An 18,309-nucleotide genomic window follows, 5' to 3' on the forward strand; every position below is an offset into this window, starting at 1 on the left:
ATTGCAAGTCCCTACAAATGCTTGCCTTAATTTACAGCTATAAATAGAGAAGGTAATGTAAGGATGGTATCATTACAAGTGAACTCAAGTTGGAATACATGGTCCTAATTTTCTTAGGGAAATCACACCTGTATCATGAGGGCAGTCATCATGGTATAGACTTAACAGTGCTAGAAGACTTTGTGAAGAGATCTTTTCAGACTTGCTCATTATAACCCTGCAGAAATTTCCCTATGAACTAGTTAGAAAAAGCACAGTCTTCTTCAGCTTTGCCATGTCCTCACTTACATATAAAAAGGCCTTAACAAACGACATGGCGTGACTTTTCTTGTCTTTGAAATTTAATATTTTCTGCTGGTAGAGTGAGGACATGCTCTGGCAGGCCCAATGTAGCAAATCTGAAATCTGTAAGTATATCAGGGTCACTTATTTTTCTTGTGAAGCTGTTGTGTGTAATTAAATATAAAAAATTTGTTTGAAGATACCTTCTGGGTAATACCAATAGTGCTGGAATTACGAAAAGTCTTTAGCTGGGTTGTCTGCATACTAAATTATCAGTAAATGTTTTATGGGTTTTGCAGGTCTGCGGCAGACTGACAAGTCAATTTCAGAGTTGTGGCTGTGTACAGCTATCAGTATGGTGCCTGTAAGTTGGCCACCCTTCAGTTTCTCTAGTCTGTGGGTTCAGCTGGCCTTCTGCCATTGCATATATCAAGATCTTAACGCCTTTTTCACATTTGCCCCTTTCATGCATCCAATAGGCTGTAGCAAAGCAATGTGATCCTTGATGAAGTGTCAGTAAAAACTGACAGGGGATTTGCCACGGAAGAGAAAAGTAAAGAAATAAAAAGCTTAAACAAGAAGATTAGAAGACAGAAAAATATTTTCCTTTGGCTTGCTCACTGCAGGCGTGCTGGTATCAATTTTTCCTTTGTTGTTTTCTTGGTGAGAGGACAATCTCACTGAATATATGCACACAATAAAATCAACTATTTGGCATTGTTACAATTCATTATTAAAAGATGTATATTAATTAACTTAGTATCTATTTTGTTTTATTTTATTTTGTCTGTCCTGTTTTATTTTCTTAGACTTTGTGTGTGCTTAGGAACCAGTCCCATACGTCTGATTTCCAGTTTTATCATAGAACTAATCTCATTGTTGTCAGTGGGATTACTGGAATTGTACTAGAGAAAATTCTATGTAAGTATATTAGCCCCCACCCTTTTTAATATAGTTGAAATGTAAGCATGCACAACAAAAGACTACAATAACAACAGGAAGTTCTTAAATAGTTGGCTTTTTCTGTGCTGATTTATTTCTTATTATTTACATAGCATAATTTTTGGTATAATTTATTTTGCTGAAATTGTAAGATAATAAATATAATCATAATTGTAACTAATAAAATAATTCTAATGCTTTTATGCAAGAGTAAGATTTGTATTACTGTTTTTCTTAGAAGCTGTCATCTTAAAATAAGGTGACTTCTTCTAACCGCTTACATTACTCCCTATCATTTAATAGATTCCTTATTGCTGAGTGGGACTCTAAAAATGCAGTTCCTTGGAATTTTAAGTAGTTGGAAAATAGGGACTCAACTGCAAATAGTTCAAAATGGCTTACGTTTTGTGTTCTCAGCAGTTAGATTGGCTCATTTTCTGTTATGCTATGCCTGCCTTTGAGTTACTAATCTTCAGCACTTTGAAAACTAGGCTTCAGTATTTTCAACTGAACACTCCACTTCTTGCTTTGAAAATACTGGTCTGACCATTGTGCCTTGGCTCCTTCCTGAGAGCAGTAGGGATGGTCATTAATGCTGTATTTTCCTCATTTTTTCCTACCATGCATATCCGTTGTGCTTTCATTTGTTGCTTTTATTAGCATGTGTGGTAGGTTTTTCAGCATACTTTGCTTTGTGCACTTGGATCTGCTGGCTAAGCATGATGGATTTGTCTGTCTTTTTTCGTGGCCAGTGAAAGTGTCCTTATACCGTCAAGCACTTGTTTCACCTCGCTGCGTCGCAACAGCTTACACAAGCAATCACAATAATAATGCTGTTCTAAGAAATAACTGCAGAGGCATCCTACTTTAAAAACAGTAAGAAAGAAGTATATTCTTCTGAATGTCTTTGAGACAAGGCAGTCCCACACTTGATTTTGCCATGGAAGTCTCTAACTTCAGCAAGCTGGATTGTGCTCTACTATTATTCTGACCTCTTTAAGTGCCTGATTAAGAGATTTATGTTTCAAAGGACTAGAAAGTCTTTAGCGCCTACAGTGTAAAATTCTTTATTCAGTGAGACTCAGGAAGGATCTCTGATGTTCTTCTGTACTATAAACCATGTCTAAATGTATTTAAGGTGACATTGGGCAGGTTGCATTTGGTAAGGTAGAAACCTTACAGAGAAACTGAATTAGGTAGGAGTTTATTTTCACAGAATGATGTTTCCTTGGCTATTGTTATTTATTTTTGATCCAAGTTCTTTTGGAGAAAGAGAGAATCTGATTGTGAATTAACTGTGGGATCAGTTACAAAGTACTTGAAAACAGCATCTGATTTTGGTTGAAGAGTTGATATCCTCTGTATGTGCTCCAGACTTGAAAGAGGACAAATGAGAGGGAATACTTTTGTAAGTAATGAGTCAGTCATGCTGCTGTTGCCAGATATATAAACTGTCAACATTCTCACAAGACCTTGGCAATCAGGCTGACATTAACTGCAAAGCCATTCCTGTAATCTGTATATATTTCAATTGTGCTTATTGCACAATCTTCTATATAACATTTATAAGAAACATATATCCATATTTTCCATATATGGGAATGTTGTCAGATTTCAGAAATAGATCTCTTTGTATAAGTACATAGTGCACACCTAAGTAAAAACTATGCTTTTTGTCTCATTCAGGTCTTCCTTCCTCCACACAGTGAGAAAATATCAGGTTCAGGCTATGCTGGTTGTTTTCCAAGTGCGTGCAAGTTAGCCTGTGCTGCCTTAAACTACATTTTGCCCTGAAGCTCTTTTCAGAGATAGTGATCCTGAAGGTGTGCTCAAGGAGTGTGATCCATGTGCTCAGGGTGGAGGCTGTGAGCAGGTAGGCAGTCGTTGCTCTTCAGATTTCCATGCAATTCTAGGAAATTTCCTTAAAGAAGGCTGATTTTGAGTGTGTGTGCAAGCAGCATCAGTAAGAACAGCCTTGCAAAAGCAGTGAAAAGGATTGTCGTTGCTGTTGTCAGCCTACGCACCAGCTCCCTCCCGTGGCTTAGCTAAAACACATCTATATTTTTATATCGTATGTCTCTTCGTTGAGATCCAAATAGACAAGAAAAAAGGTATTATGGGTTCTGGAGTACCTTTTCACTAACTGGTTCTATTTCTTTGCAAAAATATCAAGGATTTTTATTCATTGCTTAGAGAAATCAACAGATGCTTTCAAAACAAGCATGAAAGAGCTATAATGAAAGGCAGGTAGTGATTAACAGAGTTGTCTTTATCCAATGTGTATTCTGTTTTCTCTTGGGCTTTGAATACAGAACCATACTGACAGACGTTAAAGCGACTGGACTGTGTTATTTGGTAGCAATGGTGGGCAGGGAAAGAGCAGGGAACGATCATTAAAGAAGCTTTTGACAGTTTTCTTCATGCTTTCTATTAATATAAATGAACTACAACCTCTGTTGTTTTCCGAACACATCAAATGCTTGTTGTGGAGAAAAGGAACTGTTTATTTGACATTGATATTAGCAGTATTCTAAATTGCTTTGCTTATACTGAAAAAAAGTAATAATTATTATTTTTTTTACCCATCATGGGATCGTAGAATTGTTTACGTTGAAAAATACCTTTAAGATCATGGAGTTCAACCGTTAACCTAGCACTGCCAAATCCATCACTAAACCATGTCCCTAAGTGCCACATCTACACATCTTTTAAATACCTCCAGGGATGGTGACTCAACCACCCCCAACCCCCCACCCCTCCACCTCCAGGCAGCCTCTTCCAATGCTTGATAACCCTACCAGTGAAGAAACTTTTCCTAATACCCCATCTAAACCTCTCCTGGCACAACCTGAGGCCATTTACTCTTCTCCTTTTACTTGTTACTTGGGAAAAGAGACCCACTCCCACCTGCCTACAACCTCCTTTCAGGCAGCTGTAGAGAGTAGTAAGGTCTCCCCCGAGGCTCCTCTTCTCCAGACAAAAGAGCCCCAGTTCCCTCAGCTGCTCCTTGCAAGCCTTGTGCTCCAGACCCTTCCCCAGCCCCGTGGCCCTTCCCTGGACACGCTGCAGCCCCTCTACGTCCCTCCTGCAGTGAGGGGCCCAAACCTGAACACAGGGTTCGAGGTGCGGCCTCACCAGTGCCCAGTGCAGGGGGACAGTCCCTTCCCTTGCCCTGCTGGCCACACTGCTCCTGACACAAGCCAGGGTGCTGCTGGCCTCCTTGGCCACCTGGGCACACTGCTGGCTCATGCCCAGCCGGCTGCCGACCAGCACCCCCAGGCCCTTTCCCACCAGGCCCTTTCCAGCCGCTCTGCCCCAGCCTGTAGCGCTGTGTGGGGCTGGTGTGACCCAGGTGCAGGACCTGGCACTGAGCCTTCTTGAACCTCAACAACAAACATAATTCTGTGAAAATAAACTCCTACCTAATTCAGTTTCTCTGTAAGGTTCCTACCTTGCCAAATGCAACCTGCCCAGTATCACCTTAAATACATTTAGACATGGATTATAGTACAGAGGAACAGCAGAGATCCTTAGCTTTGGCCCATCAGTCCAGCCTGTCCAGATCCCTCTGCCGAGCCTTCCTACCATCAAGCAGATCAACACTCTCCCTGTAACTTGGTGGCATCTGCAAACTTAGTGAGGGTGCACTCTATCGTCTCATCCAGATCATTGATAGAGATTTAGGCAGGACTGGCCCCAGCACTGAGCCCTGGGGAACAGCACTTGTGACCAGTCACCAGCTGAATGTAACTCCATCCACCACCACTCTTTGGGTCCATCCATCCATCCAGTTTTTAACCCAGCAAACAGTGATAGCAAAGTGTAACTTCATAAAGGAAAACAATGAGTGATTTTAAAATTTATAAAATAAAGACACACAAAAGACAGTAAATTGCTTGATAACACCACAGCATACTGCTAGGCAGATGCAACAGAAAGCATCAAAACAACTCTCAATTAACTGTGAGCAGATTATAATGTAACATTTTTATGAATGCTGTGACATAGTAAGGAAAGGACTTCACAGAGGTGTGTCCATTTTTGTGCTATGGAAACAAAGCTGTAATTTTAGGCAGTGTTTAGCTTGTAATTAGGATGCAGTCAAAAATCCATGAACCTAAATCCTCTTGTAGGACATCATTAAACAGCTGGTTATCACAGAGTGGATGCCTCACAAACAAAATGTAGTGCAACAAGCTTAACCAGGGATGAATTCAGACTCTGAGTAGATAAGGTAAGGGAATGACAATTAATTGGAAGACCATTGTGTTGCAATATAGGGATTTCAAGGGTGGACCTGGGATAAGGTATCTGTTTCTATTGATACTGAAGTGTTTGAGTGGGCTAATGAAGGAAGTGTGTGTATGTATGTATGCTTATCACTAACAACAAAAAAAATCACAATTTCTACAGATTCAGTTACTACAACAGAGCAGTTTATATACATGTATCTTCAAATACAGTAAATATTGTACCTCCAAAATTTTCAATTATAGCTACATGATCCAACCCGATCAGAGTTTTATTAGAGTTGCATAATCAAGCTTCAAAAGCCAGTAGCTTCCAGGATTAGTTTCCACTGGACTTTGATTCCTTTCTAGTTTTTAATTGCAATGATGTGGTATTTTCCTACAGAACATCAGAGCAGTGATTTCACAGAAATAAACAGACCCCTAAAGGCACAGATAATAATATGATGATCTCTCTTCACAGCATTTCCAGTCAAATATTCAGACCTGCTTTACAAGCACTGGCCTGCTCCAAACCAACAGCCACCTTTTGTTTTTTTGGAATTTGTATTGACGGTTCATAGAAAGCAAAAAACATATCATGGAAGCAGTGGCAAGTGTTAAGAAAGGCTTTAATTTTATCAGCTGTATTTATTTCCTGTTCTTTTTGTTGGCCATCTTCTACCTGGTATGAAAGAGAGCATTACATGTCTCCTAGGGCAGAAGAGGAAGCTGTTGAGACTGGCTGGAATGGGGAAGGTTACTTTCCTTACTGGAATACCAGTTTACTTGCTGTGCCTACAGCTTGACTAAGCTCTTCAGCAGCAGATGTGAGAAGCTCTTGCCTCACTGTGTGTCATCAAGGCTGGGAAACAGGCTGACAGTTGTTCTGTGATATGCCTTCTCTTCTGATGCCCTTTTACCCATAACATACTACGTTTCTACTCCATTTAAGGGAGAGTTTAAAGTTCCCCATGGATGTGTTGCCAGCATTTTTTAACTTCAGCAAAGCAACACATTCTCTAGTCCTATTCTTAGAAATAACAAAACACTTCTGACAAAATTTTGTCATTAAAATTAAGAAAAATTATCAGTTCTTGACAGACAGCTGGTATATACAGTTTCAGCTTGCGTGATTAAATTTAAATAGCACTAGAAAAGCTGAAAGCCAGGTCATCAGAATGGGAAAAGGCATGCTAATTTAGCAAGTGTACCAGTCCACAGCGTATAGTTTTGGCCACTATTGTGTCTCTTCATGTCTTTACAGCATTTAAAAAATGTATTTTATGGAACAAGCTTGTGGGAAGAATGAACTTATTAGCTTAGTTGTAAAGTGTTTTAAGTGCAAGGAGTAGCAGGTGAGAGCTGTGCTGCTTAAAAGACCCGATGGTTTGACAGAAAATAATACTGGGCCAAAGCTGCTTAAAGAAAGCTGGAGACAGATGTGTTGTACTTTACTAAGACATTTTCTGAAGGTTAAAGGACGCATATCCTTTTTTACCATTGGCACTGCAGCGGCCTCTGCTCAGTTCTCTACACCAATTACTCTTAATCTTGCAAGAAAACACTGTACCAGGGAGTGGTGTGCATGGCTGACTTTGGCTCAGGCCAACATAAATTAATGTTGCTTTTGCAGCTATAGGGGCATTTATTTGAGGTAAATTTTTCTTATATTTATAGACACCGACCAAAACTTCATGCATGGGAAAGCAGGAGAAAAGGTCAGTACTTGCTAAACTTGTTTCTAAGCCACAGAAAAGGTGTGTAGCGTGGAAGCGAAGAGAAGTCTACAGCATCCTTTCTGCATCCTTCAGCTGTCTTTGCGTGAATCTCCTAAGGTCAAGGCAGAACTGTGGTTCTTTTACTTGTAGAACAGTGGATACTGTCTCAAGGATGTTTGGCTCTTACCTGCCATCTGTAATGGCTTAGAGTGGGCTGGCAGGCTTTATTCTACATTTGAGCATTTAGAAGGAGGTGTCACCTTGCAACATGCTGCTTTGTCTGAAGGCTGTGATTTATGTGATGAGGGAGGTACTAGTGCCCTAGCTGCATTTCCTGATCCTCTTAACCCAGCTGAATAATAACTTACAGAGTGGGAAGGGTTTTCGATCTTTTATTTGTAAATATGAACACTTCAGGAAGATGCTGAAGAGGAAATGGCAGGAAGGGAACATAATGCACAGCCAAGTCAGCTTACCTTTACTGTGGAAAACCAGACCTGAGTCTATACTCTTTGTCTGCCACCTAGTGCATTACATCTCACACCTTCTGTACCAAATCAGCTAAATGAGGGCTACTGAGTGCGGCTCTAAATTTTAAATGTCTCTGTGCTCCAGGTGAAGTAAAAAAAGAAGCAAAGGATAGCAGTGCTCAGTTCAGTAGTGACAAATGCATTCTCCTGCTTGTGCTGTCTCAGGTGTTCTGAGAGCAAATTGAATGTGTAGACTGAGGGCCAGTACTTTCAGCATGGAAACCACAAGTCCTGGAAAGGAGTTTTTCTGCTTATGGCGCCTCTCTTCCAAGGATATATTTATCTTCATTTTTACTGCTTCTTTAATGTGTCACGCAGAAAGTATTTTTAGCTGACTTGACAGGGAAACAAATTCAGAAATCCTATACAGATTCTTCTGAAGTTTCCATCAAATAAAATTCCATCATGGTGAATGTAAGACCAGCACGAGCACTTTAAAGTCTAATTCATTATTTTAAGTTATCTATATGGGAAGAAAATGTTCTGCAGCTATTTAGTCCTTCATTTAAATGTAAATTATTTCAGAAGTTACAAATTCCAGATCAAAACAATGATAAATTTTCCAAATAATAATAAACTTACCCTTCTCCAATACAGAAGATCATGCAAAGGTGCTTAAATTAGGAAGTTTAAACCACTGAGATGTGTATGCTTAGCAGCAGCAATACAACCTGTGCTTAGATCCCGTTCTAAACATCAGTATGCACTTGCTTGCTGTGGGGCCAGACTTAAGACCTCTCCAGTTACACCCAGTTTGAGGGGAGAAAACCTTTGCTGCTAACATAGCTGGCCAAACGATTCAGTGCGCCAGCTCTCTGTAGCGCTGCTCAATGCAGAGGAGAGGCAGCAAGGAGGGAAGGTGTTTATTTTCACCTTGTTCCAGGACCATGTTGCTGGCTCTTTGTTTTCAATGTGTGAAGGACTGACGAAGTGTGCCATAACTAGCCTGTAAATTTCTCCAAAGGCATAAAGGTCCCAGATCCAAAATTTTTGGACCTGGGAGAATATTGGCAGAGTGCTGGCAGCTAGTTAAGAACAGACAGAACTGTGAATTATTCTTCCAACTGCAGGTGGTGATAAACCATGGCATTCTGGAGGTCTATACCCAGACCGAGCTCTGTCTCACCGAAATCTGGTGTTGGTTCAGACTGCAGGTTAAACGCGGTGTCAGCGCCACCAACAGCCGCTCCCCTAGGCGACCGGCCCCGCAGCCGTGTCCCCGCGCGCAGCAGCCCGGCCGGCGCGCACAGGGACCCTGCGCCGCGGGGACCCCGGCGGCGCGCAGCCCCCTGCGGCCGCAGCTCTCGCGAGAGCGGCTGACGAGACGTGGGCGGCTGCCGGAGGCCGGGGCAGAGAAGTGCGCGCAGGGCAGCAGCCGGGCACCGGTCAGTGCCCACCTGCGCAGGTGACGGGCGCTCATTCCACCGGGGCCTCAAGGCAGAATGGCGGGCACTGTTCAGAGAGCCAAGGCTGCAGCTCCGGCTGGGGGGCTCTGCGCCGCCGCCCTTCCCTCGGGAGCCGCAGAGGGCAGAGCCTGCAGCGGGCACCTGGAGCCGCCTCCTGGGGCAGGGACAGGCGACAGGTGTGCCCGGGGGGAGCCCTCCCGCAGCGGGCGGCTGAGCGGCAGGAGGCGGTGGGAAGGCAGCCTGAGGGCAGGGAGGCGGAGGCGGGGTTAGATGGCTGGTTCCCGGTGCAGCCTGCCGCGGGTCCACGGCGTAACAGCCGAAAACCCCTGCTGGCACACGCAGAGGGGGCGGAGGGGGCCGGTGATACTGAAGAAGGGAAGCGTGCAACAGCAGGGACCTGCAGGAGGGAGAGATTCCCCCAAAGGCTGCGGTGCCCTGTCAGGGCCACCTCACCGCTCTGCAGAGTGAGAGGGAAAGACGCGGCGGCCACCGCAGGAGACATGGCGGCGCCGCCTGAGGCAGCCCGGCCTGCTCCCTGTGTAACGGCCAGCGCAGCTAAGGAGAGGCGACGGTGACAGCAGAGGCGGCTCTCCTGGGAGGTGCGCCTCAGCTGACCTGGTGTGTTCTTTGGAGAGGTGTGCTGCTTGGTAGGGGCGCATGTCAGGGAAGTCACCGAGAGGCCGCCAGGCCTCATGCAGTCCACTATTTAATCAGCCGCAATTGTTTCATGTGGGTGGACCAGTGATACAGCCAGGAGCAGCCAGAGGAATATCAGGAGGGGTTACTGAGCCCTGGGAGTGGTGCTAAGGGACTCTGAAGCACAGATAGTTTTTTCATCAGCCCTTCCATTCAAAGGGAGGGGGTTTGAAAGGACCAGTCAAATCTAGCGAATCAACAAATGGTTGCAGGGCAGGTGTCACAGACAGAGGTTCAGCTGCTTAGGTCATGGGTTGTGCTTTGAGAAACCTGGTCTGCTGGGGGCTGATGAGGTCCATCTGTCAGAGACAAAGAGTTCTTCAGTCATAGGCTTGCCAAGGTGGCAAAGGGGGCTTTAAACTAAAGTTGCAGGTGGAGGGGAACTTCAGTCCATCCCATTCCTACCATTTTGATGCCATTGCCAGCAAGAGATGCCCAGATTCTGGAGAGGGATTGCAGGTCAGCAGGAGAGCACCTGAAGAGCAGCACGGAGGAATTCCAGCCACTCCAGCCAGTAAGTCAGCTTCGTCGGGGCCTGACTTAAATGCCTCTATGCAAATGCCTGTAGCACAGAGAATAAACATGAGGAGTTAGAGATGTGCACATGTCTGCAGGGCTGTGATCTTACTGGCATCACTGACATGTGGTGGGATGGCTCCCATGTGTGGAATGTTGGAACGGAAGGATACAGGCTCTTCAGGAAAAACAGTCAGGGGAGATGAGGAGGGGGTGTCACCCTCTATGTCCAACAGACACATCAATCAATGTTAGGAACCCTGTGGTGCCTGACATGTTGGGGCAAAGGGGAGCTGACTTTTCATTGCACTGATTTCCTGTTTTCTGTGCTATAACTTAACAGAATACCTATTGCAGCTTTTGAAGCTCATGAAGCTTAGAGCCCACCATTCAGTAGAAATGGGCTGGAGGCCACTAAACAGGTATCAGATGACAACTGGACTGGTATTTGACCAAAATCAGGGTAGAAGAGCTCATCTGTTTAATTCATTTAAAAGAGTTTCTGTGGAGCTTATCACTAGAACATATTTGGTTGTTCTCTTTCCTAGAGGATAAGGCTTATCTGGTCCTGCATTCATGTCTGTGAATGTGTTTGTATGTGTCTGTATGTCTGTTTGTTTTTCTCCTCTTGGAATGACTTTGGCACCTTGACGATCCCAGCTACATGCTAAGACAGTCTCAGTATACAAAATTCCTGCAAGAGTCATGATGCTGTGTGTCTGTGAGAGACAGATGTCATCAGAGCCCTGCTGGGGAAACAATGTAAGACAGATCCATAAGAAGTGAGGCTTCATTAATTGTTCAGATCATTGAACTTCTTGGCTTTGGATATGTCAGTTGCATACTCTTTGATTTACTCTGTTAGGAGGAGTGTCCTTGGTATGTGGCATCACCTTCGTGGTTTACTTTCACCCTTGAAGATGGTGACATTCTCCATTGTTGAAGAACTTGATATAATCCTAGAGTGGGGTTCGTACTTTTCCTCCAAGCACTGTTTCCAAAATGACAGTCTTGCCTCAGGCATTTTCCTTGTCTTCAGCACTATTTTTTTTTTTTGTGTGAGGTAACAATTATTTTGGCTGAAATGATGAACTATACTGTTCATCCATTCAAATCTCTTTTTCAGTGTAAATGTGTAGAACCCCAATTTGTGGTAATTTACATCTTCAAAAAGTATTTCAGTGAAGTAAATAGAGTTATTTGGGAAGCTTGCAAAAGTTGGTCTGCAGAGTTTTGCTTCATCCTATGTTGACTCTGTCCTACCTTGCAAAACATTTTGTTCCATAAATTTTTGCTTTCATGTAAGAAATGTTCATTGTAATTCATACGTTATTATCATTTAAATAAGGTTAATTCATTGACATTTCTAAACTGTATCACAGATACGGGAAAAAAAATGTGCTTGCACTTAAGGTCAGTTAGAAGTCTTCTGATAAGCTTATGGACAGAATTATTCCTGTTATGTGTATATGAGTGGGAATATCAGTGGTTTTTTTAGAGTGTTGACAATCAGATGTTATCACTTATCTTTTAATTCTTTTTTCCCAAAAATTGAGTCTGTTTGCTTGGAAGGATTGGCTGCTGCTCAGAGGGCATGGTACCACCCATCACCGGTCTGTACAGCTGCTACTGCTAGAAGCAAAAGAAGGTAACCACTTTCTATTAACAATACAGAGTAGTATGGCAAAATTGGTGCCTAAATTTGTGCCTTGGAGCCAGGCTCCACCTCGGGAGTGAGTTTTCTAGTGGGGCTTGTGTGAGTGCAGATCCTCATATGTATCATGCCCTCACTCATGGCCCAGAACCACAAACCATCCCTCTTGATTTTTGTCCTTTTTGTCCAGGAAGTGCTGGCACAACAGGCTGGTCAGTGGCCTTGACCCTCAAAGTCCCATTTCAGGAAGATGGCTGCACAACACTCGTCTGCGAAGGGGTGAAATGCAGGGCAGAGAGGCAGGAGATAAATATTACAAGTTTCATGCAAGCTATTTAGGTTGGGATTTTCCCAAGTACAGACTGGATAACGAGGTCCTTACATATGCAGAATGTAACTCTTTTGATGCAACATCAGAAGAGTTGTGAATAGAAGGGGGGAAAACCTCCCTTTTTTTCTTAATCAGAGAGATGATGACAGCATAACATCCCAGTGCAATGACAGCAGAGGAATGGCTTGCTATTAAGTGAGCTTTTGCACCAAGTATGTGCAAACTGGGCTGTATGGCTCTGGCTTATTACCTACCTTGCCTTGTAACTTCATAAGACTGTATAAGGGAACAAAATATAAACAATGTGCTGTGTAGGAGATGATACTGTAAGTGAGAGTGTATCTGGAAAGAAAGTAATGCCAGTCAGTGGGAATCAAGTTAGCAGCCATTTTCTAGATTTAGTATCTAGTAAGATGAGTAAACACTGGATTTCAGATTTGTTGTAGGTAGTCTAAATGATTATTTTAATTAATTTATGTTCTTTCTAACAGTGATTACATACATGCTATGAATTAAACCCACAGTATTAAGAACATGTAGACATTGGCTGTAAATGATGAGCTTGTGTCTTTTTAATAACAGACAGCTCATAATAGAGCAGTGTTAAGATGTAAGAAAGTCACGAGCCATAGTTTTTAAAATGGCGATTGGATTTTTGGTATAGGAAATGAAAGCATTTTCCACTGATCAGAACAATTATGCTTCTTAATAGGGGACTGTTGCCACAGTGACTAGAATGCTCTGATGTCATTCCTAGTAGCTGGTCAACTAATCTGCACTCTCAGCCTCATATTCCAACAGGCTTTTTTTGTAACTGATTTGCGCTAAGAGTGGAGGATGTTATGTGTGCCTTTGGGGAAGGAAGAATGCCCTCAACACACTATCCTTGAACAAGACAGTTTAATTTCACAGTAAAGGGCTGGCAAAGATCTTTTCTATGATCACCTATAGTGTCTATCACTTCTGCTCTACAAGGAAGTCCTGCATGAAGATGACAGTCTTGCTGGGGAACTCCTCAAGGAAGAGGTGTTGAGAAACAGCCTGTCTCACCTTCTCTGAGGGATCTGCTGGGGCAGAAGCATTTTGAAGTTTCAGAACTTTAGAGTTCTCTATCAATGTAGCAAAGGCTCAACCCCCTGAAATGTACTGGTGTTGAAACAGCCTGGGAGCTCAGATGAGTATAATGCAAGCACCTAGACAGATGGTAAGTTTTCCTGATTTCTACTCTGTAGCTGTTTGACAATATCCCATTTTTACCCTGGTGTAACCTCTCAGCCAGCTGTGTCAACAGACAGTTTGAGGCTGTGTACACCAATTAAAAAAGGGCAGAGTTTCTGACTTTGGAACATGCAGCAAGAAAGCACAGCTATTTTGTGTGCAGGGAAAGGGTAAATGCTAAAAGGCAAAATACTTCCTTTTTCTGATCAAAAAACCCCAACCAACCAACCAAAAAAAAAAAAAATCAGCTGGGTGCATGGCCAAGCCCAAAGAGTGCTGGTGAATGGAGTTACATCCAGCTGGTGGCTGGTCACAAGTGGTGTTCCGCAGGGCTCAGTGCTGGGGCCAGTCCTGTTTAATATCTTCATTGATGATCTGGACAAAGGGATCGAGTGCACCCTCAGTAAGTTTGCAGATGACACCAAGCTGGGCAGGAGTGTTGATCCTGTCTGGAGGACAGGAAGGCTCTGCAGAGGGATCTGGACATGCCGGACCGATGGGCCGAGGCCAGCTGGATGAGGTTCAAGAAGGCTCCGTGCCGGGTCCTGCACCTGGGTCACACCAGCCCCACACAGCGCTACAGGCTGGGGCAGAGCGGCTGGAAAGGGCCTGGTGGGAAAGGGCCTGGGGGTGCTGGTCGGCAGCCGGCTGGGCATGAGCCAGCAGTGTGCCCAGGTGGCCAAGGAGGCCAGCAGCACCCTGGCTTGTGTCAGGAGCAGTGTGGCCAGCAGGGCAAGGGAAGGGACTGTCCCCCTACACTCGGCACTGGTGAGGCTGCACCTCGAACCCTGTGTTCAGGTTTGGGCCCCTCACTGCAGGAGGGACGTAGAGGGGCTGCAGCGTGTCCAGGGAAGGGCCACGGGGCTGGGGAAGGGTCTGGAGCACAAGGCTTGCAAGGAGCAGCTGAGGGAACTGGGTTTCTTTAGTCTGGAGAGGAGGAGGCTCAGGGGAGACCTTACTGCTCTCTACAACTGCCTGAAAGGAGGCTGTGAGGTGGGTGTTGGTCTCTTTTCCCAAGTAACAAGTAAGAGGAGAAGAGTAAATGGCCTCAGGTTGTGCCAGGAGAGGTTTAGATGGGATATTAGGAAAAGTTTCTTCACTGACAGTGTTGTCAAGCATTGGAAGAGGCTGCCTGGGGATGGGGGGGTGGGGGGTTGGGGGTGGTTGAGTCATCATCCCTGGAGGTATTTAAAAGATGTGTAGATGTGGCTCTTAGGGACATGGTTTAGTGATGGATTTGGCAGTGCTAGGTTAACGGTTGGACTCTGTGATCTTAAAGGTATTTTTCAACCAAAATGATTGTATGATTCTATAATTTTTGCATTCTGTTTGCCTCCACCCTTTCCCCTGTCAGTGAATTTTTTCCAAACATTACAGTGAGCACTCCTGCCCATTCCAGTAATTCAACATGCCCTGATGAAGGGAGAGGGAAATAACATCAGCAAACTGAAATAACCAAAGGATCTCTTTTTCACAAGAGATGCTGTGAGGAGGAACACAGCCCAGCAGCAAGCTGGCAAGCAAGATTGCTCCTAGTACCTTTTGGTCAGGTGTTTTTTTCTTTCACCAGTGTCTCACCAGTAATAAGGCAGCAGAGCTTTCCCATTGCAGTGCTTCCCCAGGCAGTCATGCAGGGCTCAGCAGATGGCCACACTGCAGTCATGTGGACAGTGTGTCAGGTGCTATTCCTGTGTGAGCAGAGATCGTGACAGTTCAATGCGGTACCTCAACAGGAATACAGGGACGAATTAATGTTTAGTCACCGATGTATGTTACTGTACTTTCACTGGTTCAACCAAATGATGTTGTCCTCAATTGCTATCACTTCTTCCCTTGGCCTGTGAGCTTTGTGTGATGCTGCTGTTGAAATCAAACACTTTTTCCCATCAGAGTAAACAACAGCTCCACTGTCTTCACATGATTCATCCATCTGGCATGTCGGTTTTGCCAAATAAACATTAAAATCTCTTGTGCATCACAATTCCTATGAAAATCCTGAAAGCCAGCGCTGCAGACAATAAAGGTGGTATTACACTATGCAAAATTCAGTAAGTGGTTGTCTTTTTGTAGCTATTTTTATATGTTTAAGTTATGGTAGCATGCTGAACAAGAAAAGGATAAAGCTATAGCTTCAGTCATGGTAGGGCTGTGAAACTAATTCCAAGTGTAGTGTCACTTTCCTCGCAGTGTTAAGCATCCAGGTCTCTATTCTTGACAGACGGTAGGTTCTCAGCCAGCATTTATGCTATGCCCTCTTGGTTTTAGCTACATGTTTTGAGGAAACACCCAAGTTTCCAAACTACTACTAGTGAGACTTTGGCAGCTAACCCATCATTCCTTTGTGATAGCTCATCTTTGAATCTGTTGTGAAGATTTTCAAGATTGGCACCTGTGGTTTAGGCATTGCTGATGCTGGCCTTAGGCAGAAAGGGGAATTGCATGACCTTCTGAGCTCCCTGTCAGCCCTGTGGTGTGGCACACCTCCAGGCTACATGCACTGCACTTGGAAGGCACAAGGATGTGAGGAATCCTGCTTAGATCTTCCTGGTTTCTTCTGCAGCCATCAAGAGGTATTATTATTTGAAAGCAAATTCTACTTGTGTATAGCTTTGTCATCACCTCCTGCTGTCACAGGATGCATTAGAAAGTAGCCTTCCATTTATAGTTTGGCAGCGCAAAGAGCAAATTTGATGGTATTGCAGTTCTTTTTAGATGGCTGTGAATGAAGGGGGTTCATACAAAGACACATTTGCAATACAGTTTTGTCTAACCTGCCTCTCCCGCACTGGTGTGCAAACCAGGTATGAAAATGGGAAGAGACATAATTGATGAAGAGAACTGGAAGGGCATTCCCATGCATGACTATCAATTCTGGGAACAGAAGACAGCATGGTGGCTGATTATTTTTCCAAACTTTTGTACTAAAGCTATGCATGAGTCTGGAGACTTAGCAACTTTTTAACACTAAGTTGTTTCATGTGCTGTCCAGTGTGAAAGAAGACAATTAAACAGTGAGTCCACAAAATTCACTCAAAACTAAAATTTTTCTCCCTAGGGACCCACAATGCCAATTGTATATTGTTATTTTAAACATTGAGTAACTGCTGATATGTGACAGTGACAACTGTCAGAATATCTATGAAGCTAATGAAAAAATAAGAGAGAGGTGATGCTGTCAAGGTTTGCTTATTTGTGGAAGTGGTTCATTGTGGATCATTGCACACAATGAATAGAAAAATGCACAACGTACTTACCATGCTGGGCCAGTTCCACACCCACATTCTTGGACGTGTGGGGTTTAAAAGGAGGCTGCAGCCAGGGGTGAAGGGCTAGGCATTTTTGTGCTTTCAGTCACAATGTAGATGTGGTGCTTTTTGTTGGTGTGGACACCCACAGTGAAGGGAAGCAGTCCATACAGGTGCTATAATCAGGGTGGGTATTTACTGACTTCTGAGTGCTTGAGATTTACATCTCAAACACCTTTTGATGTAGGGTTTGGTTTTGTTTTCTGTATTGTGCCGTTCTGTTCAGTGGCTGAACTGGTCCCTAATGTCACATCGGTACTACAAAAAGACACGCTGGAACCATCTTAAGAAAGGAAACAGAACAGAATAGCCACACACTGCACTGTGCCACTGTTAACACTGCTTTTAGATATTTGTATCAATGCCTTTGAAGTTACATCTTTATCACTGATTGTAGTACAAAACTTCCTGGAACACGTCAGTTTAATTCTTTATCTTTGTGCTAATTAGCACAAAAGCAGGGCAATAGCAAAGCCCTAAGTCATGCGTTCTGTACCCAGAACTGTTTATCCACAATATTCATGCTGTTTAATGTTGTAACATATAACCTTCCAAATTTCAACACTGTCATGTTTTCTCATGTATTACAAAAAAAATCTGTAAGATTTAACTCTGCATGTGACAAGTGTATGATAGGAAAGACAGTCAGAGTGGGTGAGAGGTCTGACTCAATGCAAAATTACTTGCCACTATGGGAGGCTGCATACGAGCAGCCTGGCATCAACTAAACACCTGGTTTCAAACTTTTCATCATTATTTTCCAGAAATCGTTGCCCATGTTACCAGCCTGATTTTAGTTATTTCCTGTCTTTTGAAGGCTTGACTGAATGACCTAACATACTCTTTGGTGTGTGTGTGTGGGTGTGTGTGTAGCTCTGTGTGTAATGTCATGCCAATACAAAACAGGGTACCCAAAGGCTTGGAAAAGGCAGTTCTTGTTTAGACAGAGTTGTTTCTTTGTAAAGGTTCATTGTATGACCGGTCTTTATTTAAGCAGAATGTCATAAAAACTTGATGCACCTAAGAAAAATGTGCTTTATCTCATGCTTATAATAAAACGCTGTACAGCCTCAAAGACTAGTGTGCTATCTCCTTTTAATTTCCTTGGAAAGTCCCCATTTTATAGTCTTTATCCAACCTGAAATAAGTTGGGTGTCATTTCTGGAATGAAAGGAGTGGGATGAAAGATCAGAGATGACCTAGGAACTCACTTGTGGACTGTAAATGCCTGTTTCTGGTGAGTCTGCCTGCATTGCAGAGCTTATTGTGTCCCAGCAGCATGTGCCTGCCTTTCCTGCCCTGCTGTTGGAATGCAGAAGGAAAAGTTTGTTGTAAGACACTGAGATGTACTGCTACCAGTCGGGACCCTCAGAGTCTGGGGATTATTTGCACCTTGCCTAGGGCTCAGTCCTATTATTTTGTCCTTCAAGTGTGACTGCAAAGCCACTTGCCTAGTTGCAGAGTTTGTGACAAAACTGC

The 18,309-nt window shown here is 43.6% G+C and overlaps 1 protein-coding gene and 1 long non-coding RNA gene across 9 annotated transcripts; both read left to right on the forward strand.

Annotated features, from left to right (window-relative positions):
* Nucleotides 1–978: 978 nt before the first annotated feature.
* On the forward strand, nt 979–6,063 carry LOC130142563 (uncharacterized). The gene is made up of 3 exons (XR_008819450.1): nt 979–1,203; nt 2,911–2,971; nt 5,938–6,063. It is a non-coding gene; the product is annotated as an uncharacterized LOC130142563 (long non-coding RNA).
* Nucleotides 6,064–9,029: 2,966 nt separating this feature from the next.
* LOC130142561 (uncharacterized) lies at nt 9,030–17,910 on the forward strand. 8 transcript variants are annotated; one of them, XR_008819449.1, is made up of 4 exons: nt 9,030–9,286; nt 10,983–11,084; nt 11,879–11,970; nt 13,283–14,656. XR_008819449.1 is itself a non-coding variant. In XM_056324749.1 (4 exons), exons 1-4 carry the CDS (start codon nt 9,147–9,149, stop codon nt 12,402–12,404), a joined length of 618 nt encoding a protein of 205 aa, XP_056180724.1. In that variant the 5' UTR covers nt 9,030–9,146; the 3' UTR covers nt 12,405–12,548. The 8 variants fall into 8 exon arrangements, 2 of the variants coding, with proteins under 2 accessions (XP_056180724.1, XP_056180725.1); XM_056324749.1 differs by lacking the exons at nt 10,983–11,084; nt 13,283–14,656 and adding exons at nt 10,173–10,320; nt 12,167–12,548; XR_008819446.1 differs by adding an exon at nt 16,327–17,910 and having other exon boundaries at nt 9,030–11,970; nt 13,283–13,511.
* Nucleotides 17,911–18,309: the final 399 nt, after the last annotated feature.

The sequence above is a fragment of the Falco biarmicus genome, chromosome Z, assembly GCF_023638135.1.
Source record: "Falco biarmicus isolate bFalBia1 chromosome Z, bFalBia1.pri, whole genome shotgun sequence".
Lineage (NCBI taxonomy): Eukaryota > Metazoa > Chordata > Aves > Falconiformes > Falconidae > Falco > Falco biarmicus.

What these genes read in the sequence shown, in the direction of transcription:
- LOC130142561 (XM_056324749.1), top strand. Translation starts at nt 9,147, where the DNA reads ATGGCGGGCACTGTTCAGAGAGCCAAGGCTGCAGCTCCGGCTGGGGGG. An exon ending in AATTCCAGCCACTCCAGCCA is followed by an intron (nt 10,321 to 11,878) that starts GTAAGTCAGCTT and finishes CCAAAAATTGAG; the next exon opens with TCTGTTTGCTTGGAAGGATT. An exon ending in ACTGCTAGAAGCAAAAGAAG is followed by an intron (nt 11,971 to 12,166) that starts GTAACCACTTTC and finishes CTTTTTGTCCAG; the next exon opens with GAAGTGCTGGCACAACAGGC.